General features: G+C 49.3%; 1 protein-coding gene across 2 annotated transcripts in view; it reads left to right on the forward strand.

The window, feature by feature from the left end:
* Window positions 1–27,603, forward strand: part of DHX32 (DEAH-box helicase 32 (putative)) — a 55,533-nt gene that overhangs the window by 13,843 nt on the left and 14,087 nt on the right. The window contains exons 2-6 of one of the 2 annotated variants that reach the window (XM_043989983.1): window positions 7,833–7,936; window positions 8,298–8,936; window positions 21,747–21,940; window positions 23,442–23,814; window positions 27,053–27,298. In XM_043989983.1, the coding sequence (XP_043845918.1) occupies window positions 8,643–8,936; window positions 21,747–21,940; window positions 23,442–23,814; window positions 27,053–27,298 (1,107 nt within the window). In that variant the 5' untranslated portion in view covers window positions 7,833–7,936; window positions 8,298–8,642. The remainder of the gene's footprint in view (window positions 1–7,832; window positions 7,937–8,297; window positions 8,937–21,746; window positions 21,941–23,441; window positions 23,815–27,052; window positions 27,299–27,603) is intronic. The other variant, XM_043989984.1, reaches the window with a different exon arrangement.

A 27,603-nucleotide genomic window follows, 5' to 3' on the forward strand; every position in this document is an offset into this window, starting at 1 on the left:
CTCTTGTGGAGAGTCGAGCAGAAATGCGGGCTTCCTGAGATAGACAGCTGAATCTAGGCCTCTTTCTCTCTCTTCACCAAATTCTTATTCTCCTTAATAAATGCTTAAGTCTAACTCTTGCTAAAACTTATAATTTATTGGTGACCACTCATTAGATATTTTAGACAGACTAGCTAGAATTTTAACCCCCTACAGTAATGTTATCAATCCACATTCTGTGCAGTGTGGTAAAGTGTCTAACAAGAATGCCAAGAAGACCCCGGTTCAAGTCTTGTCTCTGAATAGAATGGCCGTGTGACCCTGGACAAACCACTTCACCTCTCAAGGCTCTAGTCCACCCTCTCAGGCTGGAATATTGCAGAAACCTGCCTTGGTTGAGGGAACTTCGTCCCATTAGAGTACTCTAGACAAAGGCCAGTTCTGTATCCGTACCCTCATGCCATTCATGATATATTTTTTTCCCTTTAGTGCCTTTTCTTTATCCTCTTTCACACATGTTGTAACTTCATCCTTCAGCGTTTTCAACATTGTTTTGGCTCCAAGCCAGATTTTGTGTTTTAGTATGTGGTCTGCCCCCCCTTAGCCTTGAGGCATTAGAGTCCAGCTTGTATTGGTTCTGCTGTCAGAAGAACCAAGATAGAGCACCCTAGAAATAGTCAGATAGGTCCCATTTCCCCACTTTTGGTGGTGGTTCTTTTTCATCTGTAAGTGCTCTTGCAAACATCTATTAAGCACCAGCTGTGTGCCCAGCACTGTGCCCAATTTCACTGTTGATTTGCTCCATCCAGGACATCTCCAATGGAGTTGAGGAAGCAGTAAGCATTTACTCTGGGTAGTGAATCCTGTGAGGTAGGACAAAGTAACCCAGGCCTCCCTGAAGGAGCTTAGAGATTATCCTGGGAGGAGGACGGGGTCTAAGACAATTTGAGAAGAGGGAAGAGAACACTAGGAGCTGGGATGGAGGGAGGAGACATTTGAGGAAAGGCTTCTCCTGGGAGGAGACACCTGAACCTGAAAGGAAGCTCTAGATTCTGAGATAAAGGAGGGAATTCCAGGTGGAGGGGAAAAGTTGGGCAAAGACCAAGGTGGGAAAAGGAATGCTGAATTCTGAGAATTGCAAGAAAGAAGCCATGAAGGGAAATAATGCATATTCAGCTTGAAAAGGGAGATGGGGCCCAGATTCATAAGACTTTCGATGCCCGGCTGGCGTTTGTGTTTATCCTAAAGCAGGGGTTCTTAACCTGGAGTCTGTGAAGTAGTTTGAAAGAGTTATCAAAATATTTAAAAAAAACAAATAAAATCCGTTTCCTTAGCACAGTTGCTGACACATGGCAAGTGTCTGTGATAGCTGCTTTATCGATCTTTGTAATCCTGGGTATTCTATTCATGCATCTAAAAACCTGTTTCTGACCAGAGGAAGATGAACTTGGCAGCTCCACCATGAAAACTCCAGGACTTGCACAGATAGAACACAGCCCTGCTTCCTCCATTCATTCAGCTATAAAACTACATTTCCCCCAGTTTAATCAGCCCTTGTTAGATTTGGTCCCTGCCTCCCCAAATCTAACCCCCCCCCCCCCCCGCCTTTGTTTGATCTGCTAATGTGTTAAGCAGACAAAGTCCCCAGTAAGAGGTCAGTTTGTTGGCTGCGTATTAGACAAGGATTTCATATGTTGTTTTCTTATGGTTAAATTAGGGTTAGAGATGGTATAAAACGGTGCAGTCCAGAGCCCCTGCTCCCATTCCTTCCCATCACTTGGTCTCTGGCATTGCCTAAGCTAGACGGGGTCACCTAGGAAGGAGACCGTGTTGTATTTTCTTCCTTTGTGATGTGAGTTCTGGGGCCAAAGAATGACAAGGGTACGTGCCTCTGGAAAGTGACCAAGCACTTTGGCATTAGATCTTGTCTGATCCTTATAACACTCCCGCGGGGCAGGCGATGGTGGTGATATCTCCTAGCCCCATCATACCTGGGCGCCAGTGATTTCCTTTCTGCGGCTTTTCCAACCCAATTCTTTACACTCACATATGACCCACACCGGCTGAAATCCCCTTAGCTTTTTTGTTCATTCTATCAACTTGTTGACCTTGAAGTGCATTAAAACACCCCGATGTTTTAAAGCTGAGCTACAGTCCAAGTCACCTTCAGGTAAACTGTCTCTGCCATCCTAATGAAGCTGTCCAAAAGAAGGAATTATAGTTGATCTCACTTGACTATTCACATTTGTGAGTACTTTCCCAAACTCCTTGTCTGTTTCCTCTTTCTGGCCAAGTCTGTGGCATTCTCCTACAACAAAACCCCTTCACTCCAGTGCCCCCCACCATGGGTCCCCTTCTGTTCCTAAATTTCTGTACATGAATATGTGATTTTTTAAAAATCCAGCTAGATCATCATTATTGCAGAAATAAGCACATTCTATCTCTCCAGTGGATTGACTGGTGGTAAACCCATCTTGCCAGAAATAGGAATTATAACATTGTAATAATTTTACAGACTCGATTTCATTCATTAAACAACTTCCAAAAAGAATTTATTCTGTGTCATAAATTGACAAGCTTTACTTTACAATGCCTGCTTACTCTCCGGTTCTAACCAACCCAGCTCCTTCCTAGCAGATGTCACGAGCATCCACGGGCTGCCTCCCACTAAATCTCAGGGATGACTTGGGCATCAAGGTTTGCTTCTTTGTATTGGGACCTCTTGTTCATCTTGCTAGGCTTGTGCCTCTGCATAGAGAGATCTAAGAACGTGGGTTTGTGCTACTGTCTCCCTTTTTGGATTTCTTTTTTCTTCAGTGAATTCCTGGGTGTCTCCACTGATGTTCTTCCTATCCTACACAACAACTCTCTTCTTTGGAGTCTAGCTTCGTGGTTATGCAGAGATAGCTTCCTTCTGTGGGCCCTCACTGCCCCGTTGTCAGTTATGAGCCTCTTTGCTGAGATTTGCAGAAGCATTCTGACTATCCCTTAGTGGGTGCACTGCATCCCTGACCATTCGTTCCTATGCTTTAACTTGTGGTCAAAAACCAGGTTTGCGTTGCTCATACAGATGTCTCTGAGCCGACTCTTCACTTTGCAGATTTTCCCTTCTCTTCTCAAACCGGGAAATGAAAACACTGCCCTCGGATTCTCCGGTTTTTTGCCAGGGACTTTGTCACTTTTAGCGACGCTTTCTAGATTTTTCCTGACACTCTCCCTTGAGTATATGTGAGTCACTAAGCATGAAGAACAGTTGAAGAACAACTCTTCAAATCTCCTGCCCTTTTCCCCGAGATCCCCTTCTACCTCCTGCCTGTGTCTGCACTCAATTGTTTGCATTAGACTGTGAGCTCCTTGAGGGCAGGGACAACTGGAGGAAGAGGCGAGAGTTTTAGTCCTCTCCTTAAAAAGGAAGTAAAGACTCCCCTGCTGGGAGCCTCCCGGAGAGGCTTGGGGATACTTGCTGGATACAATGTTATGGAGACTCGGCGGCACTGATGGGCTCACTAAGATTAGAAAATATGAACTTGAAGGAGACACAGTTACATCATTTGTTCCACGGGCAGCTTTATGGAAAAGTGGATAGAGTAAAATCAGAAAGACCTGAGTTCAAATCCAGCCTCAGATACTTACTAGCTTTGTGATCCTGGGGAAGTCACTTAGCCTCTACTTCAGCTTCCTTATCAGTAAAATGGGGATAAACATAGCTCTTACCTCTGTGGGTTGTTGTGAGGCTCAAAGGAGATGATATTTGTAAAAATATGAGACGAGATGAGATCTTTGTAACTCCTGGACTATTAGAATAGCCTGTTGGTGGGTCTGCCTGCCTCAAGTCTCTCCCCACCCCCCCAGCCTGCCTGCTGTTCCATGAACAGGACCCTCCATCTCTAGGCTTAGAGCATTCTCTCTGGCTGTCCCCCCTGCCTGGACTTCACTCCCTCCTCTTCTCTGATTCCTGACCTCCTCAGCTTCCTTTAAGTACCAACTAACTCTCACCTCCTACAGGAAGTCTTCCCCAACCCCTCTCAATTCCAGTGCCTTCCCTCTGTCCATTATCTCCTATTTATCCTGTGTATAGCTTGCATTGATTTCAGTCTATCATTCACATGTTGTCTCCCCCATTAAATGGTCAGCTCTTGACTGCCTTTTTGTCTTTTTGTGTGTCCCCAGTGTTTAGCACCCAGTAGATACTTAAGAAATGTTTATTGATTGATGGGTTAAAGTTCTTTGCGGCTATTACTATTATTATGGTGGTAATGCAGAAGGCAGACGCTACAAATAAATTAATTGAGAATTAGTAACATTCGGATTGTATTAGGACAGGAAGCTGAGTGATTCGAGACCAGAGGACTCTGTAGAGTCGAACTGGTTACCTGGCCAAGGATAGGGAGGGAGAGCAATGGTGGGGGACTGCAAAGGTTGCAGGGACCGAAGGAGAGAGGCGAGCCCTAGAGGAAGATGGGAGGACAGCAGGTTATGATCTGAGAGGAAGACATGGGGTTGTGCCCTGCAGGACTGGAGGAGGGCAAGGCCTAAGGGCATATTGAAAACCCAAGTGATTTGGCTTGAGGGAAATCAGCATGTCCTCGGGATAAAAATGGGGATCCAGCTTCTGAATTTCTAGGCAAAGGAGCAAGAGTGACTTGGGGAGGGTGCAGCTAGGGGGCGAAGTGGATAGAGCACCAGCCCTGGAGTCAGGAGTACCTGAGTTCAAATCCGGCCTCAGACACTTAACACTTACTGGCTATGTGACCCTGGTCGAGTCACTTAACCCCAATTGCCTCACCAAAAAAAAAAAAAAAGAGTGACTTGGAAACTTTTAGATCCCAGCAATAAGGGCTGGAATGGGGCGGCCTGGACAAGTGGAGTGAGCCTCAGATGGGGAGAAATTGTAGAGGGCTGACAGCTGAGGCAGGGTCTGCAAGGCACATTAGGGACCGGTGTGTGCTACTCTTCCTCCTTGGCCCAGGGTGTTGGGGGGCAGGAGAAAAGAGACAATCAGCACCGGAGAGGGTAGCGGGGGCTGTGTTAGCTTTTGGAGAGAGCCAGGGGTCCATGGGTACAAGAGGAAGAGGGTCCAGTTGAGGGGAGGGGAGGGGAGAGAGAAAAGGCAGGATAAATGGCTCCGGAAACCATGGAAGTAAGCAAGGATTGGTCAGCAGAGGGCAGCAGAGAGCAGCCCTGAGAAGAAGGAGGAGGCCCAGGGAGAGAGATGAGCAGAATGGAGGATCATCCGGAGTGACATCCGGCAGTACCAGGCTATATACACCCCCAGTGAGGAGCAGGCTAAGGCAAAGAAGGATGAGCGAGCCTCCCACAGGGAGGGTTGGGGGGGGGGGGCAATTAAGAATCATTCCAAACTGGCGAGAACAGTTTCCATTGAGTTGGGAGGTACTGAGATGGCCCCTCAAGTAAGGGCCTTCTGACATGGAGGCTCAGTGACTTCATACAACCCCACAGAGGCAAACCAACCTAAACTGGTAGCTGACCAATGGAGGACTCGGGCCTTCCCCAAGATCTCAGGACGGGCGGGAGAGTCAGGAATCAAAGAGAAGTTTAATTTCAAATGGACGGAAACAGCTTGCAAGCAAGGAGGGCCATAGACACGTGCTGGGGCCCTGCTCCTAGTGGGGGACCCGAGGCAGTGTGGGGTGATCTCTGTAGCCCTGACAGTGAGGGGTACCAGCAACAATGTGACAAGTTTGATTCATAGCAGGGCATCATGACCGGAACATGGGTACTTGTCTGAGCTTGTCCAGTTCTTGTCCAAATTCAGAGAACATCTGGGGCTGGTCAAAGCAATATAGTATAATAATGATGAGATCTGGCCAGAGGGTGAGCACAAAGGATTGTTGTTATGCCGACCCCAGGGCACAGCCTGAGCTTTAGAAAACAGGGGGCGTCTCCTAATATCTTGACACTAGATAAACCCTACACTGAAACCCAGATGCTTCCCTCATGTGATAGGGACAGAAAACTTGGTGGGAGTTGCACCAGCCATCTCTGGCTCAGAGGGAGGAAGCTGGCAATCTGCCACTCCCAGGTACCATGTGCTAAGGATGAAGCGATTTCATGAAGGCAGCAGACAGAAAGCAAAGAGGGGCAGCAAGGGGAGTGACTGGGCTCAGAGACCCGGGAGTCCCAAGCATTCTGAGTTTGTGTGTGACAAAGAAACAGGGGAGATGACAGGCGAGGGAATCATTGAGGAGCCCAGACTTCTAAAGAAACTCTCTGACAGAAACCTGTTTCCTTAGGAAATCATGGAAAGAATTTTCTGCAAACTACATGCTTGCTCTCTGAAAGAGATGAGAGTGAACAATGGGTAATACTTGAGGGAGGTTTTCCTCCACTCTCAGCATGAACTCTTGTGTGGTTCTCTGACAGTTCCCTACATCCTCTGGCAGACATCTGTAAATGTTAATGACTGTGACCATCGGTAGGAATGACCATAGGTGTGGTCATTCTGCTGCTCCCTTTCTAGAGTCTCAGATGGTAACTAAAGAAGTTCCTTCAGCCCACACTGAGAGTTAGAGACTGTGGCACGCCAGGCAGCTCTACCCAAAACACCGTGACTTTGGGGCTCCAGTGCACAGCTCAGGAGCTTAGGTGGCATGGGATCCCCAAGATCTCTGAGGAAAAGCAAAGCTTGAGGTCCTTACAGACACGATGATGATTAGCGGCTCTTCCCACCTTTCCCAATCTTTCTTGCATAACTGCTTTATTATGATATTTGGAAAAGAATATCAATGGCAGCAGCGCACATTTCGGGGGCCCTTAACTGACAACAACTCTGTGAGATAGACAGTGCAAGGACCCTTATTCCCATTTTAGAGATTGGAAAACTGAACCTCAGGTGGGTTATGGCACTTGAACTGTGTTCACACAGCTAGTAAGTGATGACGTGAGGCTTCGCTTGCTCAGCTTTTAGGCCAGGGCTCTTCCTATGTAACCTTCTTGCCCCAATTGTGACAACCTGCATTTATTAAGTTCCAGTGAGACCCTGTTACAAATGCAAAAGTGAGATAGGTCTGGCCTCCAGGACCTTGCATTCCTTCTGCTGAAGGGGATTAGACCTCCCCACCCATAAATGAGGTCTCTAAAACAAATGGGGAAAGAGCGGGGTGTGTGAGAGAAAGTCTAATCCCGGAGAGGGAGGGGATGTGGGAACTTCGTATAGGGAACTATGGGTAAGCCAGTTTGGCCAAAGGTAGAGTTTGGGAGGGGGAGCACGTGTCATCAGCCAGAAACAGATGCTGGAGCCAGACTGTGGCCACCCCTAGCTAAGCAGCGTTGGGCAATCAGGGAAGGGCAAAGGCAGGGATGACCTGGGGCCAAACTCCTGGGGAGACTGGTTGGGGGGGATGGGGAGGGGTCAAAGGACCAGAGAAGGGCAGGCCCTGGCAGCTGAGGCCACAGGAGGGTGGAGAAGAATATGGAGATTGTGCTGTGGAATGGGGGGGGGGGCCGGGGAGGAGGGGCACAGGTGGCTCCCGAGGTGGCCACAGTTCTGAGCTGGCAGGCATTTATTTATGTGGAAGAAGGATCACCCTTTTCCTTCTCAGAGCCTCTTCTCTGGTGCTTGGCCCAGGGCTAAACTCAGTAAATTTCACCCAGTTTGATTTGTGTAGAGATTGGTTGGGTGGACAAGTTAGCTGAAGAAAGCGGCCACACCTACATGATCTCCTCCCCGGGGCCTGGCCACTCCTCTGGACGGGAGCTGGGAGCCAGGCCCCTGATAAGGGGCCTAGTGTGGGGGCCGAGCTAGAGACCGCTCAAGGCCAGAGCCCACGGGGCCGGCTCCCTCGGGACTTCCTTGGCAAGTGGCCCACATTTTCTACCTTTGGCAATTTCAGGCCCTGGGTGTGAGAGTCCAGAAGGTTCGAACTGAGTCTGGCCTGACTGGATCTTCGTTTGGGGCGCGCCCGAACAGAAGACCCCCACCCCCACCACACAAAGGGTAAGTCACCTGGCAGAATTGTTGCCTTCCTGGAGATGGGCCTTTTAAATACACACATTGTGCTTGCCAAGAACTGCAGTCAGACCCACTGGAGGGATTTCTGCTCTGAGTACAGACAGCTTTGGGCAGAGCCCGCCCTAACACGGGAGCCATTCCTGAATGAGGGGGAGGAGAGAGGGCGATCGGGCCGCCCCTTCCCCTGCCCGGAATGGAATGAAGTGATTTGCAAGTGGCTCTGGGCAGATGTGGGAGAGCACATGTTAGCAGGACCCCGGGCTGCCTCCTTTGTCCTGGGATTAGGGGGCCATGTGACCATCCTCTCATTCACCACTCGGGCCCCCTGGGGCTCTTTCTTTTACAGGCTATCCCCAGGCCCAGGGTGTGCTAGAGGTCAGAAGGGAGCGCAGGCTGGAGCCCACTGAACCAAAGGGGATCGCCAGGCCCTCAGAAGGGCAGAGTCACCGGCTGCCCACACCAGCGACCCTTTGTGCTAAGCCGTTTCTGTCCTTGTCACTTTGGCTTTAGTTGAGGAAAGGACACCTGGAGCCAACCCCGGAGCTCTGAAGTGACGTACCCACCGATGCCCAGCAGGAGGGGTGGCCATGAGCCGGGAGCTGCGGCCCAGGCACTCTCCGCTCGGCTGGGCAAGGAGGCATTGATGGCAGAGGTGCTGCTGACTTTGCCAGACTAGACTTCATTCCTGAAGATGATCCAGGGGGAAGACGGGGATTGTGGCCAGGGGCCTCCCTGCGAGAAGCGCTACTTCCCAGACTCCCTGGATTCCAGTGATGCCGATGCCTATGATGAAGGGCTCCTGGCCTGTGAGGACCTAGAGCTCAATCCTTTCGATGGCTTGCCGTATTCCTCTCGTTATTATAAACTTCTGAAAGAAAGAGAAGATCTTCCAGTATGGAAAGAAAAATACCCTTTCATGGAAAGTCTTCTCCAGAGCCAGATAGTGATTGTGGCTGGAGAAGCGAAATGTGGCAAGAGCTCTCAGGTAGGTGCTTCCCGTGGGTGGGGGCCTGGCCTGGCCTCGGGGTCCACTGGGACCCCAACCACACTAACAGCCAGAAAGCAGTAGCATCTTAGTGCCAGTTTATTGACAAAGTCAAGAATTCTTCATTTCAGCTGAAAACCAGGCTAATCATTGTTATGGGGGACATTGGTGGGGGTTGGGGGCAGGGGTTCTTAGGAATTCCTCCTTAAAGAATTCCAGCCTCTTGCACACAAATCCAATTAGAATAAAATAATAGTTTATTTTGGCGCTAGGGAAGTCAGGGGGAGAAGGTGTGGCACAGAGGTATGGCTCTCTGAGATACCTATCCCCTGGAGCTGGAGACAGGCAAATAATTTTATAGAGGACTGATGGGGGTCAGATGGAGGGATCATTTGACTGAAAAGTTCCCTTATTGGGGAGGACCATCCCCCACTGGTGGTGGCTGGGGAAAGTTGGGTGAGAGGCGGCTCTGATCTCTCAAGCCATCTCTGTCCCCCTCATGCCACAAAGGCAGTAGCCACAGGGGTGGGGGAAACTGGAATGAAGGCTGGTGGTCCTGGAGCTGACTCAGTCCTGATCAGGTGCCGCTTATCTTTTTTGGGGGGTGAGGCAATTGGGGTTAAGTGACTTGCCCAGGGTCACACAGCTAGTAAGTGTTAAGTGTCTGAGACCTGATTTGAACTCAGGTTCTCCTGACTTCAGGGCCAGTGCTCTATCCACCGAACCACCTAGCTGTCGTGTCTCTCCTCCCCCCTCCCCCCCCCCCATCTCTTTAGGTGTGTCTGTCCTTTGGTTTAGTTTCTCAAGGAGAAGGTTCCTCGATTTCCCCCAGAAAACTTCTGAGGTACCCTGGGCCCATAACAGTTAGCTTATCACTCAGTACAGGCCTCTAGTATAGTACAGGAGCCTAGCTACCAAAAATCTATATAAATGATGTCAGTGTACATAATAGCATTTAACAACCTGATAAACGTACTCCCCTCAGGCTGGATGGTGAGCATTTTCCGGTGTCCGATCTGCCCAAGGGAAATCAAATTGTTTGTAAGAGTTTGGGCCCCTTCGAGCCCCTCCCTTGTCCAGACCTTGGAGCCCAGGCATCATCCAGGGAACAGACCCATGGGACTTTCTGAATCCATGGGAGGTCTAGCTTTTATATTAAAAACATTTGTGCTGAGTGGCATTAGGCACAGGCCTGTGTGGTTTTAGTTTGGGGAAGAAAGAACCTTCACAGTCACCCAGTCTAACAGAAGAGGGAAAAGAGTCATGGAGAGGTTAGTGACCCGGGCACTGGGAAAGCTGGGGTTCAAAGCAGTCTGGAGCCCCTGCTTGTTTCCATCTGCCTTCTAAGGGCACTGGAGGTGCGGCTGGGAGAGTCTGACTGGGCCACGGGTTTCTGATTTGATTTGCACCCATTCACATTTCTAGAGAATCTTTTTGGCCCATCCAGTCCAAAGGAGCTGATGAGGAGAACTGAGTGGGAGCCCCTTCTGTGGCCCCTTGGAAAAGGATGCTCCCATGGGCTTTTTTCTCAATTTTTGAAATGTCCCCTGAAATGCCAAGTCCTGGAAATCAGGAATAACGTGCATGCATGCATGCTGTTTCAGTATTTCCAGTATTCTGCTCATCTCTTTCCTGTTGGGAGGGAGAATTCAGGGAAGTGAATGGCCCCAGCATCAGATGCAAAGTGGGAAGAAAAGAAGCCCTTCCTAACTGATGTCAGTCTGTTAAGGACCTGCTAGTTAGTGTCCGAGAAATCCACTTCCCAGAATCATTTACATTTGCTAGAATTAGACTTGGGGTTTTTTGTCCATATGCTTAGCTGTTTTATGAAAAAAAAATCGAAAGTTATAAACTTTTGAAAGTTAAAAACGTCTCCCCAGCCTTTATTCTTTCCCCATTTAACCAAGAGTTCTGAGGTCTCCAGAGAGTGAGTGGGTAGCTGAAGGTTCTTTGAACTCTCCTTGGGAGGCATTAACCTTTGCTTGTCTGCCCCTGGCAGGATCTCTGTCTCTGGGTGGCATAGCTTGCAGAACTTTCTGAAACTACCTGTTTGGTTTCGTTCATTTATGTTTGCAAGTTTTCATCCCAAACTTCCCCAGGAAATGAATGGTTTAAGATGATGAGGACCACAACTTTGAGAAGAAAAAAGTGAGACTCATCAGTAGATTGAGACAGATACACAGGATCTGATGTCGGGGATATCTGCCCCATTGTCTCAGAAAACAGCTACTAACCTTTACTCAGCCACATCCCCTTCCCACCATCCCGGAACCAGAGGTGTTCAAATTGAACCCAGCCTGGGTAACGGCTCCTCCCCAGCCCAGGCTTCCTTCTGGCGTCCCCATTTCTGTCTCTCCCCTAACCAGCCTCATTTCTCTGGCCACACACCTGGATCTTTGATCCCTTCCTCTCCCTCCCTGGCTAATGAATTGCTCCTTGATTCCATTCCTCCTGCACCATATTAGTTCAGGCCTCTGTTGCTCTTCTCCCACCACCAGCTTCTTTCCCTCCCATCCTCCCTTCTGCCCTGCTGCCCAGTGAATGCCCCTTAGACTTTTATATGCTGCCGACACTCCACTGCTCAACAAGAAGGGTGCCTTGCAGGCTTATTATTCGAAGGTGGAATTCCTTAGCCTGGCCCTCAAGGTCTAGCTCCAGACTCTGTGCTGCAGCTGACTGGGCTCCTCGCCATTCTCCGAACGTGCTCCGTTCTGCCGAAATCGTGCTTTTGCTGTTCTCTTCCCTCTATCTGCGGCGCCATCTCTGCCCATTGAGATCTGGCTCGGTTTGGAAGGCTCTAGTCAAGTGCCACCTTGCTCAAAGTCTTCCTGGGGAAGTGACTTACCCCTCCTTAAATTCTCCTAGCACTTTCCTTGTGCCTCCCCACTCACTTCAGTTAACCAATCAATAAACATTTATTAAAGGCCTGCATTATGCCACGTATTGTGTTAAGCACCAGGGATACAAAGCTAGGCAGCCCCTGCCTTAGTCCTTACAGTCTAACGGGGAGATGACATGCAAACAAATATAAGCAAAACAAGTTACATACAAGGATAAATAGGTCCTAGACTTAAGAGGGGTTGGGAAAAGCTTCCAGTAAAAAGAAAAAAATTACTTTTTTCTTTTTTGTGGGGCAGTGTGGGTTAAGGGACCTGCCCCGGGTCACACAGCCAGTGTCAAGTGTCTGGAGCTAGATTTGAACTCAGGTCCTCCTGAATCCAGGGCCAGTGTTTTATCTACTGCACCACCTAGCTGCCCCCCAAAAAAGGGGGGAGAGCATCCCAGGCATGGGGGACAGCTAGAGAAAATGCCCAGAGCTGAGACATGGGACAGTCAGGAGACTGTTGTCACTGGGTAGAAAAGGACATGTTGGGGAGCACAGGGTGAGAGGACTGGGAGGGTGAGAAGAGCCTGAGCCATGAGGGGCTTGGAAAGTGTTTTAGGAAAATCAGAGAATGTGCTGGAGTGGGTGGAGATGAGGCAGGCCGACCCACCCACAGGCTATTGATGCAGGCTGAGTGGGAGGTGATGAGAACCTGCATCAGAGAGGAGGGGGTGTATTGGAGAGGCGCTGGAGAGCCAAAGTCACTGGGCATGGCAACAGCTGGGATGGGGCTGGTGAGAGAGAGTGAGGAACCCAGGATGGTCCCTAGGTTGGGAGCCTGACTCTGGGAGGATGGGGGCACCTTTAACAGTAATAGGGAAGGGACTTGTATTTGGGTACCTGTCTTGTCCTTCCATAATAGATTCTTTTTTCCTCTGAATAGAATTTTATTTTCCAAAATATATATAAAAACAAATTTTGACATCAATTTTTTAAAACTTGGTGTTATAACTTCTCTTCCCACCTCCCTTCCCACCCCCCACCCACAAGAACTCAAGCAATTCAAAATAAATTATATATGAGTAGTCATGGAAATAGTCAAAAAACAAAACTTCAGATTAAGGAATTGTGAAAAACGAACAAAAAAATTTATAATTTTGTTTCCATCTGTTTTCAGATACTATACGTTCTTTCTCTGTAGATGGATTGCAATTTTCATAAATCCTTCAGGGTTATATTGGATCACCGCCTTGCTGAAAATAACCACTTGCTTCCCAGAAGGTCATCTTATACTAATGCTGTAATTTTGTATACAGTACATTTCACTCTGCTTCAGTTCATGTAGGTCTTTCCAGGTTTTTCTGATAGTATCCTGTTCATCATAACCTGTATATAGTAACTTGACAAAGAATTTTCTTCATATTAGCCCAGCAAAGTAGGTACCATATGTTTTGCCATTATAATCAATCATCATAACTATTTCCCTCCATCCTATTCCCTTCCAATGATATTTACTCTATTTTCTATCTTCTCTTAACCTATTCCTCCTCAAAGGTGTTTTACTTCTGATGGTCCCCTCCCCTCTGCACTCCCTTTTTTTACCCTTCCCTCCTTATCTTCTTCCCCTCCTACTTTCCTGTAGGGTGAAATAGATTACTCCTCCCAATTGGGTGTGAATGTTATTCCCTCTTTGAGCCCACTCTGATGAGATTAAGGTCTTTGAGCTAATTCTGTGTTCTAAATTTTTATTCCCTCCCACCCTCCTCAACCCTCCCTATGAAATCAAATAATTCAATATGTCATACTTGTGCAGTAATGCAGAACATCTTCACCTTAATCAAAAGTGATTTACTTTTTACTGCTGTCTCCCCCAGTCTGCCCTTCAATCCTTCCCCTCTTCTCCCCACCCCCCCCCCTTATTTCCCTCCCCTCACTCAGGGCAAAAATATATTACTATACCTACTTAAGTATGTATGTTTTTCCCTCTTTGAGACAATTCTGATGATATTAAGGTTCACTCACCCACACACACACACACACTCCTTCCCCCTCTTCCCCTCCCCTCTGTAAGCTTTTTTCTTGTTTACTTCATGGGAACTACCTCTCCCCAGACTATCTCTCCCCTTCCTCTTCCCCCAGTCTATTCCTCCTATAGCTTAGCCCTATTTTAAAGATGTCATCATGGGTTAGTCAGGTGGCACAGTGGACAAAGCACCAGCCCTGAACCCAGGAGGCCCCAAGCCCAAACCCAGTCCCAGACACAAGACACCCCACCTTGTTTGCCTCACAAAGAACCAAACATAAATGCTGTACAGATATCATCCCTTCATATTCAATTCAGACCTGTGTCTTCTGTGAATTCCTTACTGAGATAGTTTTTATGAGTTCGAAGTATTATCTTCCCATGTAAGAATGTAAACAGTTTGATCTTCTAATATCCCTCATGAAGTATTGTTCCTGCTTACTCATCTTGGCCGGCTATTTCTTGGCTTTTAACTCCTCCTTAAAGTGCGGCGCTGCTTCCAGGACACAGTGTTAGAGCTACAGCAAGGCCCGGGGGGTGCCTAGACTTCTCAGCCTGCCTGACCTGTGTGTCCATAATAGATTCTTTTTTTTTTTTTAAGTGAGGCAATTGGGGTTAAGTGACTTGCCCAGGATCACACAGCTAGTAAGTATTAAGTGTCTGAGGCTGGATTTGAACTCAGGTACCTCTGACTCCAGGGCCAGTGCTTTATCCACTGCACCATCTAGCTGCCCCCCATAATAGATTCTTAAAAGGAAGAACTATGTCTTGTGCATCTTCATAGCTCACTTAATACCCACTATGATACCTTAAAAAAATAGATACTGAATAAAATACTAAATGCATTCCATTTGATGCTGCAACTTATGCCAGCTGTGGTATCCAAGAATGTCTCTGTACACATCTCATCTAAACTACCCACTACTCACTAAGGAAAGCTAATGTTGATGTGCCCCGGGTCTTCCTTTTTTTTCCCCCAAATCCAATTAACTACTCACTTATCAATTTTATGAAGGTTTTTTGTTTGTTTAAAAAATAGATCTTGATTTTATTTATTAATTCAATGGATTTTTTGCTTTAAATTTTGTTAATATCTCATTACATTTTCAGGATTTCCAAATTGGTGGTTAACTGGGAAGGGGGGGTTCTAATTTGTTGGGTTTCTATGTGTTTTTAGTTGCTTGCTCAGTGATCCACACTTTCTCTCTTTTATAGATGAGAGTGTATAGAGATGTAAATACTCCCCTAAGGACTGCTTTGGCTGCGTCCCACAATTTTACTATATTGTCTCACCATTGTCATTATCTTCAATGACATTGTTGGTTATTTCTGTGACTAGTTCTTTGATTTATCCATTTTTAGGATCAAGTTATTGAGATTTCCTTTAATTTTTAATAATTTCATCAGCAGCTCTTTAGTATACTTTTATTGTATTTTTTGAATAAAAGTAGGTTTAATATTTCTGCTTTTCTATATGGTTGCAAGATTTATATTTTCTAATACATGGTCTTTTTTTTTTTTTTTTGGACAGTGCCATGCAAACTAAGAAATGTATCCCACCTTTCAATTCCCATTCAGTAGTCTCCAGAGGTTTACGATCTCTAACTTGTCTAAAATTCTATTCAGATCTTTCACTTTTTTCTCCATTTTTAATTCAATTTGTTATTGTCCGATAGGGATAAATTGAGGTCGCCCACTATTATGATTTTGATACTTCTCCCAGTTTCTTATTTAACTTTGGATATTTAGATAACTATACTACTTGTATGTGTATGTATCATTGATATTAATTCATTGGCTGTGGTACTTTGCAGCTAACTGTAGTTTCCTTCTTTATCTTTGAACTATCATCTATCTGCCTTAGTTTCTTCAAATGTAAAGTGAGAATAATAATAGCACCTACCTCATAGAGTTTTTCTTAGAATCAATGCTTTTTTTTTTTTTTAGTGAGGCAATTGGGGTTAAGTGACTTGCCCAGGGTCACACAGCTAGTAAGTGTTAAGTGTCTGAGGCTGGATTTGAACTCGGGTACTCCTGACTCCAGGGCCAGTGCTCTATCCACTGCACCACCTAGCTGCCCCAGAATCAATGCTTTTAATATAAAGACCATATCAAGTCATTTTATGAGTGAGTTCATGTACATATTTACATTCATAGCAATGATTGTTGGTTTTTTTTTGTTTGGGTTTTTTTAGTGAGGCAATTTGGGTTAAGTGACTTGCCTAGGGTCACACAGCTACTAAGTGTCATGTGTCTGAGGATGGATTTGAACTCAGGTTTTCTTGACTCCAGGGCTAGTGCTCTATCACTGTGCCACCTAGCTGCCCCTATAGCAGTGATTGTTAACTGTGCTCGTCTCTCTTCTCTCCGGCTGTGTTATTCTCTTTTACTTTTGTTTCTCTTTGTTTTCTGCTCCCCTTTTAGAGTTTGTTTTAAGTTAGGAAGACCTGAGTTCAGATCTGGCCTCAGACCTTTACTAGCTATATGTCTGTAGGCAAGTCACTTAACCTCTGTTTGCCTCAGATTCCTCAATGCTGAAGTGAAGATAATAATAGCACCTACCTCTCAGGGTTGTTGTGAGGATAAACAAGGTAATATTTTCTAAAAAGTGTTTACTATAGTGCCTGACACATAGCAGGCATTGTATATATGCATATTCCTCTCCCCGCTTCTGGAGTTCCAAACTCTCTACTCATTTATTGCAGTGGGTGCTAAATCTTATGTGATTTTGACTGACTTCTCAGGACTTGGGTTCTTTCTTTCTGGCTGCTTGCAGTGTCTTTTCTTTAACCTGGAAGCTCTGGGTTTTGACTATAATATTCCTGGGAGTTTTCGCTATGAAGCTTTCGGGTGACTGGTATATTCTTTCTGGTTCTGATTTACCCTCTGATTCTAAGAGATGTGGGCACTTTTCTTTTGTGATTTCTTGAAATATGATGTTATGGCTCTCTTTAGTCATGGTTAGTCCAGGCAGTCCAATGATGGTTAAAATTTTTCTTTCAATCTATTTGTCAGTACCGGCCCTCCTCCACATTGTTAGGTTTGTATGAATAGATGACAAGGAGAGAGTCAGCCCACCATATCACGTATGTGCATAGCCTGGGTGCCTGTCAGGGTGGGACTGGCCCGCCTGCCCCTCCCACCCTAACTGACTCCCATGTCCTGATTTCTTGGCTCTGGCCCCTGTCCCAGTTCTAGGTTTCCCTCCTCAGGCTCTCTGACGGGGCTCCCTTCTCCTCCCCATCTGACCTCACCTGCTCAGCTGATGCCCTTAGAGGCTGCCCACGATTTCACTGGGGCCAGGCTGCAGCGCGTACTAGCAATAACCAGAAACTTGAGGTGAGCGTGTTGGACAGGCCTTGGAGTGGTGGAGATCTAAAACCAGAGAATGCACTGAGGCATTAATACTGCCTTCAGCTGCTCCGGTTCCTTTTCATCAGATGCACTGTCTTTAGGGGGACGTGGCATAGATTTTTTTTTCACTACTCTGAGTGCCTTGGCATAAGAAACCCAAATTCCCAGTTCCCTCGATAGACAAAGCTGGACCCCTGCTCTTCAATCAATGTGTAACCTGTTAGAATTGGCTGAAACTCTTGAGAAGTTAAATGATTTGAGAATTTAAACCTGTGACTTCTTAACCCCAAGGCTGGTTCTCTGACTCATGCTCAGAATAAGATGCATGTAAAATATTTGGCCTAATGCAGTCCCACAGCTTCAACTGTCACCGCTGTCGAGACAACCAGTAAATCTGGGTCTTCAGCCATAACCACTGGGCAAGTTTCCAATGCCATTGATCCACGGCCTCTCGAGTGGACCTGGCCACCTCCAGTGCCATAAAAAAATGGCCTTTTCAAGTCCCACGCCTTCAAAGAGCCCAGCAGGGGGCCACAAGGCATGTCCAGAAGGCCCTCATGCCCATGGATCTGCAGGGGCCCCTCCCATGCATACTCTGAGTTAGCATCCCCCGCTTTGCCTGGAGGCCTGGGTGCCTGATCATGACCTCCCAGGGCAGGACCCATGCTGGGCATCAGTGTGTTTATTCTCTCCAGATGCCCTCCAGCCAGAGCTTAGAGTCACTGCCTCTTCCCCAGCCTCACCACCAGCCTTGAGCAGGGCTGCTGGCACCAGGGTGCGGCTCTCCCAAGCCTGGCTCCCCTTGCCAGCCTCTTGACCGAATTCCTGTCATAGTTGGCTAGGGCTGCGTCCTCTGGCGTCTTTTTCAGAAGGGCATCATGAGTCTGCGTCGCCTTCTTCCTCCTCCTGGTGCCACTGCCTCAGCTGAGCCCCTTTGACATCCCACCCCATGGGAGATCTCCCCCAACCAAATCCTCTTGGAGAACATGTGCCCTCCTGCCCCTCATCCAATCCAGAGGCACCCCCCATTCCTCCCCGCCCCCAGCACTTGCCATTCTTTTCTTGAAGCCCCACATGGGTAAGATGAAACCCTGACCATTCAGGAATCATTTTATCAAGTACCTCCCACATGCATACTCCTGTGCTGAGCCTCCTCCCCTCAGGGAGTTTACAATCCAACAGTAAACAAGTATTAGGTGGCCCCAACAAGGAAGAGGTGGCCAGGTGCTGCTGAGGGAGAAATCCCTGGGGAGTCAGAAAGGGCCTCGTGGGGTGGGGGACTCCACACTGGACCATGAGTGACAGAAGGAAGGCGGCCTCTGGAAGCTGGGCAGGTGGGGGCCAAAGATGGACATCTGCCAGTGGTCTGAGGACAGGGTTCGAAGGCCTCTGCCCAGGTGGGCTGGGGTGGAGTCGTTGAGAACCTTCAATCCCCAGGCTCAGGAGTTCTCAATTCTGTGCAGAAGCAATAGGGAGGCATGGAAGGTTTTTAAGCAGGAGAGTCCCATCACGTGGTTAGACCTGGGCCTTGTGGAGGTTGAGCTGGAGAGAGGAGAGGCTGGCAGGAGGCTATTACAGTGGTCCAGGGGAGAATGCCAATGGGGCAAACCCAGGGGGCACCAGGATGGGAAACCCTTACAGGAGGAGGTGGGACCAACGGGGTGTGGCAGTCAATGGAATGAGCAAGAAGGCGGGGAAGAAGAGGTGACAAGACGGGAGGGTCAAGCCCTGGTCACTGGTGACCTAGTGCCTCTCCTTCCCCAGCTTCTGAAACCCGTCCTCCAAAAGCCACTGGGATCTTGCTTCTCTAACTCTGCTACCCCTTCTCTGAACCTTCTCATACCCTCCAGGGAGAGAATCCAAGTCAAAAATGAGGGTCCTTAGTAGATTCCAGGGGAACCATTGACCTGCATGGGACTCAAGATGACTGATTTCCTCATCCCTCGATGCGCTCTGTTGTGGGCATTTAAAAACGTGGTTCTTGGGTGGGCCGAAAGGCCATGGACTGGTCAGGAAGGGCTCCCCAGGCTTGCCCAGACTCCTTGCCAGGGTGGGCGGCACAGTGAGTGGGGACCCCCTGCTGCAGCCTGACCTGTTCCTCAGGAGGCCGTGATGAGGGGTCGGGTTCACAGGGCTTTTCACTCAGGTGCTAGTTCTCCTGTATTGTTCTTTCAGATAGGTTATCACACCAGAGAGGGTAGTGGCTGCGCCTCAGCCAGTGCAGCACCTTCCACAGGGACCTCCAGCCCTTCAGGCCCTGGGATTCTGGGAAGGAGGAAGATGGAGAAAGGAGGAGGCGCGAAGGCTTCTCCAAAGGGACACCAGGCCTTGTAGCCGATCTGAGTCTAAAAAGCTGTGCTCTGAATCAGTTTTAAAATTAGGCTCGATCCATTCCAAGGCCAGCCCCTCGAATATCCCCTCTCAGCCGAATGCCCTGTTTGGAAGGGAAGGCTCGTTGGGGAGTGACGTGGTTCTGTTTGGAAAAGGCTGTGGTTTTAACAAAAGGTGCTGAGAAAACATTTCTTAAAAATACCGCGCTGAGCTTTGGTGAATGGACAGAAACAGGGAGTCATGACGAGAGGTGTATCTGGGGCAGAGAACAGCAGCTCAGTTTGGTGCAGGTGGAGCTGGACGTGCTGCGGGGACCGCCAGGGAGAAATGTGTGTTGGGTAGAAATGGGGACTTGGGTGTGTGCCCGTCTTTTCCCAACCTGACTGCGCTTTTGTAATGGATTGTCCATGTGCCTTTGCCTGGCCTACAGCAGCGGGGCAGGGAGGTCGGCATGATAGGTGGCCTGCTAGTGTGAGCTGTATGTCTGCATTTTCTTCAAGGGACAATTGGTCATTTCGATGCAAATTGAGCTGCTTAGAGCAGAGCCGTTCATTTTTTCCAAAGGCCAGGGAAGATTTCTAGTGAAAATAAAAGCTCTCGATACAGAAAATCTTTTCAGAACCCAGGATGAAGAAGAGATGATTTGCACATTTCTATTTGCTTCTTTGCCCGGACATTAGACTGAAAGCCAGTTAATTCCTGTTTCTCTGATATTTCATTTGCTGGTAGAGAGTTAATGAACATGCAGTAGTAGCAAGATGCTCCTGGAATGAGACAGTCTTGATGGGCCAGCCAGAAAGAAATCACCTGACACGCATCTTCCCCAGAGGTCCCACCAAGACTTCCAATTCCGGCTCTTTTTGTCCACTCGCCAAACCTGGGGGGGGGGGGGCGGGGGTTATTTTTAAAATGTGTTCTGGAGACCTTGTATTGAACATCACAGCCACCTTGCTCCCCAGGGAGCCTTCCCTTAAAACCAAGAGCAGTGAGCACATCAGGCTCTTGGGCTGCCCTAGTCTGCCTAGGATTCTCTGAGCTCTTTCCAGCCCCTGGCCTCCCATAGAACACCTTTTGCCAAGTCCCATCTGCCTCCTTTGTCCTCACCACCCCCACTTCCCTCCTCGATTCATCCTTCCCATTGCTGTCAGATCTCTTCTCGTTCCCATCTTGATTCCCTCAGGTCTTCTCAATAAAGATCCTAATACTGAGTGTATTAGGCTCTCCATGGTCTAGTACCACCCTACTCAATGATAAATAAGCATTTATTAAGCACCTTCTATGGCAGGCACTGTGCGAGGTACAAAAAAGTCCCTTATTGTTCAGTTCTTCGGAATTCCATTTGGGGTTTTCTTGGCAGAGACCCTGGAGTGGTTTACCATTTCCTTCTCCAGTTCATTTTACAGATGAGGAAACTGAGGCAGAGAGGGGTAAATGACTTGCCCAGGGTTACACAGCAAGAAAGTATCTGAGGCCAGATTTGAATTCAGGTCTTCCTGACACCAGGCCCAGGGCTCTAGCCACTAGGCCAACTGGCCACCCTCAAAGAGGTTCCAAAAGACTCTGTGTGGGGGGGGGGGGTTGGGGGAGGGGGGAGGCACCCAGTGTAGCCTGCTGGGAAATGAAGCCCTAGCTGTCTGAGGAGAAGCTTTTGCCTGTGCCCTCCCTCCCCCTGCGGAGTGTGCTGGGGCTCAGTGGGGGAGCCCAAGCAGTCTGGTGGGTCGGCCCCTCCGGACCCATGCTGGGCTTTTTCCCCTGGAGGCCTGGGCTGGTCTTGCTTTAAGGCGCCAGGCCAGTGCTGCCTCCCCCAAGAAGCTTTTTCCGATCCTGCCTCCCCGGCCCCTCCTTGGAAATCTTTCCTTCTAGAACACTGAGGGCATTAGAACCTGGTCTGCTCCCCTCCTCCCTGTACCTGGGCCTCAGCTCACAGGCCGCTCTGGGTCCCAGGTCTCTCCTGGGCTGCCCCGGGACATGATCTTGTATGTAGTCTGTCGTTCCCTTTCTGTGACCTGGCTTCTCTGTGTCGGTTTTTGCCTCTTGTGCGTCTGAGTGCTCATCCTTCACCAGTGAACGCACGGTCAGGCCTATGAAGTGTTTTGTTGTCTGAAGGCCTTATCAACTCCTAGAGGCCTGCTGCTCCAGCTCACTTAACCATCGGCTCCCTAGGTGAGCAGTGATCACATGTGGAGTTGGAGCTGGTTTGGGGGTTTCATTGGGTTTCCCCCAAAACAGCAGGACCTGATGTTCTATCTCCCGTCTCCTCTTCCCTCCACCTCCCCAGGTGCCGCAGTGGTGCGCGGAATACTGTCTCTCTACCCGGTACCAGCATGGGGGTGTGGTGTGTACCCAGGTGCACAAGCAGGCCGCCGTCCAGCTTGCGCTGCGGGTCGCGGATGAAATGGATGTGAACATAGGCCATGAAGTCGGCTACGCCATCCCTTTTGAAAACTGCTGTACCAGCGAGACCATCTTGAGGTGTGTGCACATTCAGTTTTCTCCCTGAAGTCCCAGGGAGCAGTCGCAGCCATCTGCACCATCCTGGTCAGAGCCGCAAACAGGCAGGTGGTGGTGTCAGGGATTCTGAGAGGCGCACCCACGCGCACCCACGTGTACACTCATGCATGTACACACACATACACACAGGTGAGAGGCCCCTGTCAGCCGGCCACATGCTAGGAGAACAAAGATGTCCTCCCTGAATCTCTGCCTGCTACTTCCCATCCTCTGTTTGCCATTTTGAAAGCCTGTGTGTGGCTGAGTTGGCACAAATGCCTTCTGCAGAAGGGCACGCAAGGAGAGAGTGTCTGGCAGCACACAGGACATTGCAGTCCACAGGCAGGCCCACGCCTGGGCAGGCACAGCCCACACCCTTGCATCATTGCTCTGAGGGATGCCAAAGAGGCTTCTCTGGAGAGAAGTGCCGAGGAAAAGGTGGGGCACCAAGGGCTGCTCAGTCAGGTTTTTAACTGGGCTCCAGATTTCTGGGTGACCCTCTGCTCTCATGGATTAGGGTTGGGTTTTGTTGTCTTTTGTTTTTTTTGTTGGGCAATGGGGGTTAAGTGACTTGCCCAGGGTCACACAGCCAGCAAGTGTCAAGTGTCTGAGGCCGGATCTGAATGCAGGTACTCCTGAATCCAGGGCCGGCGCTCCATCCACTGTGCCACCCAGCTGCCCCTGTCTTTTTTGTTTTAATCATAAAAGTATTTTATTATTTTCTAGTTTTCAACATTTGTTTCCATTAGATTTTGAGTTCCAAGTTGTTCTCCCCCCTCCCCAAGACAGAAAGTGATCTGATCTATATACAATCATGGCCTTTCTGAAGTTCTCTAAAGCTGTCAAACACGCCAAAGTCTACAGACATGGGGCTAGAAGGTCTTCCAGGTGTAGGTACCGAACATGGGTTTACCCAGCAAACCCAGGAAGCTGGAGGAGGTGAATTTGGGAGCAAAAATTGCCTGAATCCATGGGTTAAAAGGACATTACTTAGTGCACAGCCAGGGGACTCCCCAGTGGGGGCCAAGGGTTAGCAATGGTTTGGATAAGTTCTAGTCGGTATAGCCATAACTGTTTATTCAGAGAGATGAGGCAGGGGTTTGCCTGGGACTGGGTTCCTAGCGGCCCCCCAGATGGGGTTGCCATATGGTTGATGAATGGGTGGGGGGAGAGGGGGTTAAGCCTGTGGGACAGGCTGCCAGGCTGACCAACCAGGACACTTCTTAGGCGACTTCCTTCCAAGTAAATCTCTAAAGTGCAGAAGCTTTTGTTAACATGGTGGAGGGAAAGATCAGCTGATGAGGTCACCAGGACTCTGAGCCTTCCCAAGCTCCCTTGGGGAGAAGGATGTCCGGGCTGGAGGGCCTTGCTTGGTGGCTAGGTGAGCCCAGACCCTGCCTACTGCAGGTCCGGTTGTGTGCTTTGCACACCTGCTCCCAGCCCCTCGTGTGGGATCGTGCTCACCCGTGTCTCCTCTGCACAGGTACTGCACCGACGAGATCTTACAGAGAGAAATGATGTCTGTTCCTTTCCTGGGATGCTACGGGGTCATCATCGTGGATGACGTGCACGAAAGAAGTATCTCCACGGACGTCCTGCTTGGCCTTTTAAAGGATGTTTTGCTGGCCAGACCTGAGCTGAAGCTGGTGATCATCACCTCTCCTCCCCTGGTTGGCAAGCTCACTGCGTACTACGGGAACGTGCCGCACATCGAAGTGAGACATGGGTCCCCCGTGGAGGTGGTGCACCTGCGCACGGCCCCCAAAGACCACCTGGCGTCGGTCAGCCAGCTTATCTTTGAAATCCACCACACTGGGGAGAAAGGTGACATTGCCGCCTTTTTGGCCTGTGAGCAGGTAAGTGACACTGAGCAGTAAAACAGGGGCCTGGAGCAGGAGCCACCTGCTACGGAGCTCTAATGAAGGGGGCCGTGCCTATCTCTGGAGTTGAAAAGGAGCCTGGTGTGGGAGAAGCTGACTGACCTCCCAGGCTGCTCTGAGCTCTCTCTGCCAGCCAAGAGTGAGGGGGTAGGCTGGGAAGCAGGAGGTGAAAATGAGCACAAGGCTGAGGTGCCGGAGGCGTGTCCGAGGAAGCCGCCAGGGGTCTGAGCCAGCCAGAGGTCTGGACAGCACATCAGAAGCCTTTCCTCCCCCCTAGACTTGTTCTGGTCTGCATGAAAACGTTTGTGACTCGAGCCTGTGAGCACTGGGCATTCGGGGGCATTTTCACTGCACTGTGGCTTGCTTCTTCCTTTTGGATGGCAGCTGTTTCCTAGTGTCAATGATGCTTGTCTGGGTGGGTGTGAAGCAGGTCTTCCTGGCTCTGGAGTCATGTTCCCCCAGTCTCTGGCCGTCTGCTCGTAGATCCTCAGGAAGGGTCTGAGCGAAGTGCTGGAGATGAGGGAGTGGGCCCCGGACAGGGGTTAGGAGAAAACCGAGGCTGTAAGGAGGCAGGGCAAACCCCACCCACCCACGGCATCACCTCTAGATGGAATGAACACCCTTTAAGGAGGGGACGGGATTTTCCTGGGACAGAGTCCATAGGGTGGCCGGCCCAAGGCAGATCTAGTGAAGAACTAACTCCCTGACCACTTTCACGTCAGTGAGCAGACGTGGAGCATCACCCTGTGGCACCAGTGCAGACGGCCCCAGGTGGGGCAGGGAGGCCCCACACGGTGAGGTCACAGGTAGAGTAAGAAGTGACAAGTCCAGAGGCGACCACGTCAGTGCCCTGGCCAGCCTCATCCCTCCTCAGGCAACCACCATAGCTCATTTCTGCCCTGGACTTGTACTCTGTGTTACTGAGCAGCCCCCGTGCAGCGTTACTGAGCAGCCCCCGTGCAGCGTAGTGTTTGTTTAAAGGCATTAAACATTTCAAAGCCACAGGAGTGTAGTCCCCAGTGGGTGGAGTCCTAATTCTTTCGTGAGTGGTCAGTCAGCATGGGGGCATCACCCTCGTCCTGAAGGACACCCTGGGTGTGAATCGTTGCCCCATAATTCTCAGGTTGGCACGTGTCCTTGCTCAGAATTGATTTAGAGCTTGATGCTTACGGTTATGCCCTCTCTGCCTTACTACTTACTCTCTCTTACCGAGAAGAGACTGGGAAACAAGGACATTTTTTTTTTTTTTTTGGTGAGGCAATTGGGGTTAAGTGACTTGCCCGGGGTCACACAGCTAGTAAGTGTTAAGTGTCTGAGGCCAGATTTGAACTCAGGTACTCCTGAATCCAGGGCCGGTGCTCTATCCACTGTGCCACGTAGCTAACCCGAAACAAGGACATTTAAAAAGTTGGCATTGGTGGGCCTGCCCAGGCGAGGTAAACAGCTTCCCTGTTTGACAAAGAAGTGCTCACCAGGCTTCTCTGCTGAAGCATTGCCACCCAGCTGTGACTTTTTCCATCTTTTCCCTACATCGGATACTGGGCTGGCCAGACCTGGAGTCAGGAAAACCCGCATTCACATCCAGCCGTGGACACTTCCTGGCTGCATGGCCCTGGACAAGTCACCGCACATCTGTTTGCCTGAGTTTCCTTTTCTGTAAAATGAGGGTGATGACAGCACCTACTCTCCAAGAACTATTGGGAGGATCAAATCCGCTCCTATTTGTAGCGCACTCAGCACCGTGCCTGCCGCTTTAAAATGTTAGCTCTCAGCTGTCTCTGATGATGTTGTGGCTGTCCTGGCTCCTACCTCAGGACAGACAAACAGTATGGACAGGCAAGGAGGTGGTGCAGTGGATAGAGTATTGGGTTAGAGGCAGGAATATCTGAATTCATGTCTGGCTCAGTCCCTTCACTGCTCCCAGCCTCAGTTTCCTTAACTGTAAAATGGGACTAGGAGCAGTTTATCAGAATAGACCAACTTCCCAAGGCCCTCGTGAAGAGCAGATGACTCGGTGCAAAGCACCTTGCACACTCTGAACCCCATTGAAAGGCTCCTACCGCTGTTGCTGCTGCTGCGATCGTCATCCAACCAGTACCCTGCAGCTTTATGGTGCTGAGTGCAGGTCACCTCCTTTGACCCTCATAGCACCTTAGCTAGGGAGGTGCTAGAGATAATGTTCCCATTTTACAGATGAGAAAATGAAGGTCATGCTGTGGTTTAGTGGAAAGAGCTCTGGGTTTGTTGCTGGAGCCTGAGTTTGAATTCTGCTCTGCCTCTTATCACTCTGGGCCTCAGTTTCCTTGTTTGTAAAATTAGTGAGTCCAACCCTGAGGAGGAAGCAGAGCAGAGAATGAAAGATGAGGGTTGAGGCAAGTGGGGCTGTGGGCTGTCATCTGGCGACAACTCTCAGACCCCTCTCAGCCTTTGCTGACGATGCAAATGAAGCATCCAGGGATTGGGGGGGGAAGTTTAGGGACTTGCTGAAAACAGACCTTAAAGAAAAGGAAATCTGCCATTTGAAAGAACATGTTTTTCCTTTTAATATTTGAAGAACTTGTGGCTTAGGAGCACGATTCTTTCTGACTTGGAATTTCTACCTGTTTAGGAGTTTGCATAATCATCTAATTCCTCACTTGACATTCAGATATTTCCAGAAATAAATGAGCCTGTCTAGTTGAGAAGCACAAGTTATAAAAAGCACTGAGCCATTTTCTGCATGCCTTCCTGCACTGGGGGCATTTTCCTGCCTAACTAGGCCAGCAGAGGCCTTTCCAAAGTGACCCAGATAGAGCACCTGCTCACAGAACACACTAGGCAGAAATCCCGTGATCCTCAGTCCTCGGGTCTCCATGGCACACCAATGACCATCACCGATGGCCCGTGATGGATAAGGGAAGACGCCCTTTCCCTTGAGATGGCACAGGGAGGGAAGAGCTGCTGAGAGAGGCAGCGGGGGTGTCCCCAAGCGGGGCCCTCTTTGGGCAACTCGGTTAACCATTAGCGCCTCTCGGTGTCCCATCTGTGTTATCCTTTCTTTGCCCTTTTTTCAGAAAAGGTCATAGATACACTTGAGGGCCAGCCACAAGCATCCTCTTCCATCCATGGTGGAGGCTGTTGGATTATCCCTCACTCAAGTAAAAGAAACACTCCAGGAACATTCTGTGAATTGAACTGCTGTTTTTGCTCATGGGTTGCATGTTTTTGACCGTAGGAAATTGAAAAAGTCCATGAAATCATTTGTCGAGAAGGTGCTAACTTACACCCAGACCTTGGGGAGTTGATAGTTGTCCCTTTGTATCCAAAAGAAAAATGCCTCCTGTTCAGGCCAAACGAAGACACAGAAAAAAGAAGCCGAGGTCACCAAAGAAAAGTGGTGCTAACGACAAGCTCAGGGGAGTCTCTGCTGCAGGCCGGCTCGGTCCGCTTTGTGATTGACGTGGGGCTGGAAAGGAGGAAGGTGAGGTGACGCTCTTGAGCCAGGGCTGGAGCCTGCAGGAGAGAGGCAGGAGGGTCGGGCCAGCAAGAAGCTCAGCGGGGCCCTGCTGTGAGGAGGGTTGGGGGCATGGGCAGAAACAAGATCACCAGCTCAGCCTTTCGATGGCCTGGAAATAAACTGCCTAGGGCACCTTGGCTGTGGCTGGCATCCTGGCTAACCAGGTGTGTTTCCCACTTCCCAAGGAGACGCGGAAACGTGGTGGTTGTAACTCCTTTGGTGCCATTGTCAGCGTCTTCCTTGAAGGCATCAGCCACCCAGTATCTGCC

Source organism: Dromiciops gliroides, chromosome 2 (genome assembly GCF_019393635.1).
Source record: "Dromiciops gliroides isolate mDroGli1 chromosome 2, mDroGli1.pri, whole genome shotgun sequence".
Lineage (NCBI taxonomy): Eukaryota > Metazoa > Chordata > Mammalia > Microbiotheria > Microbiotheriidae > Dromiciops > Dromiciops gliroides.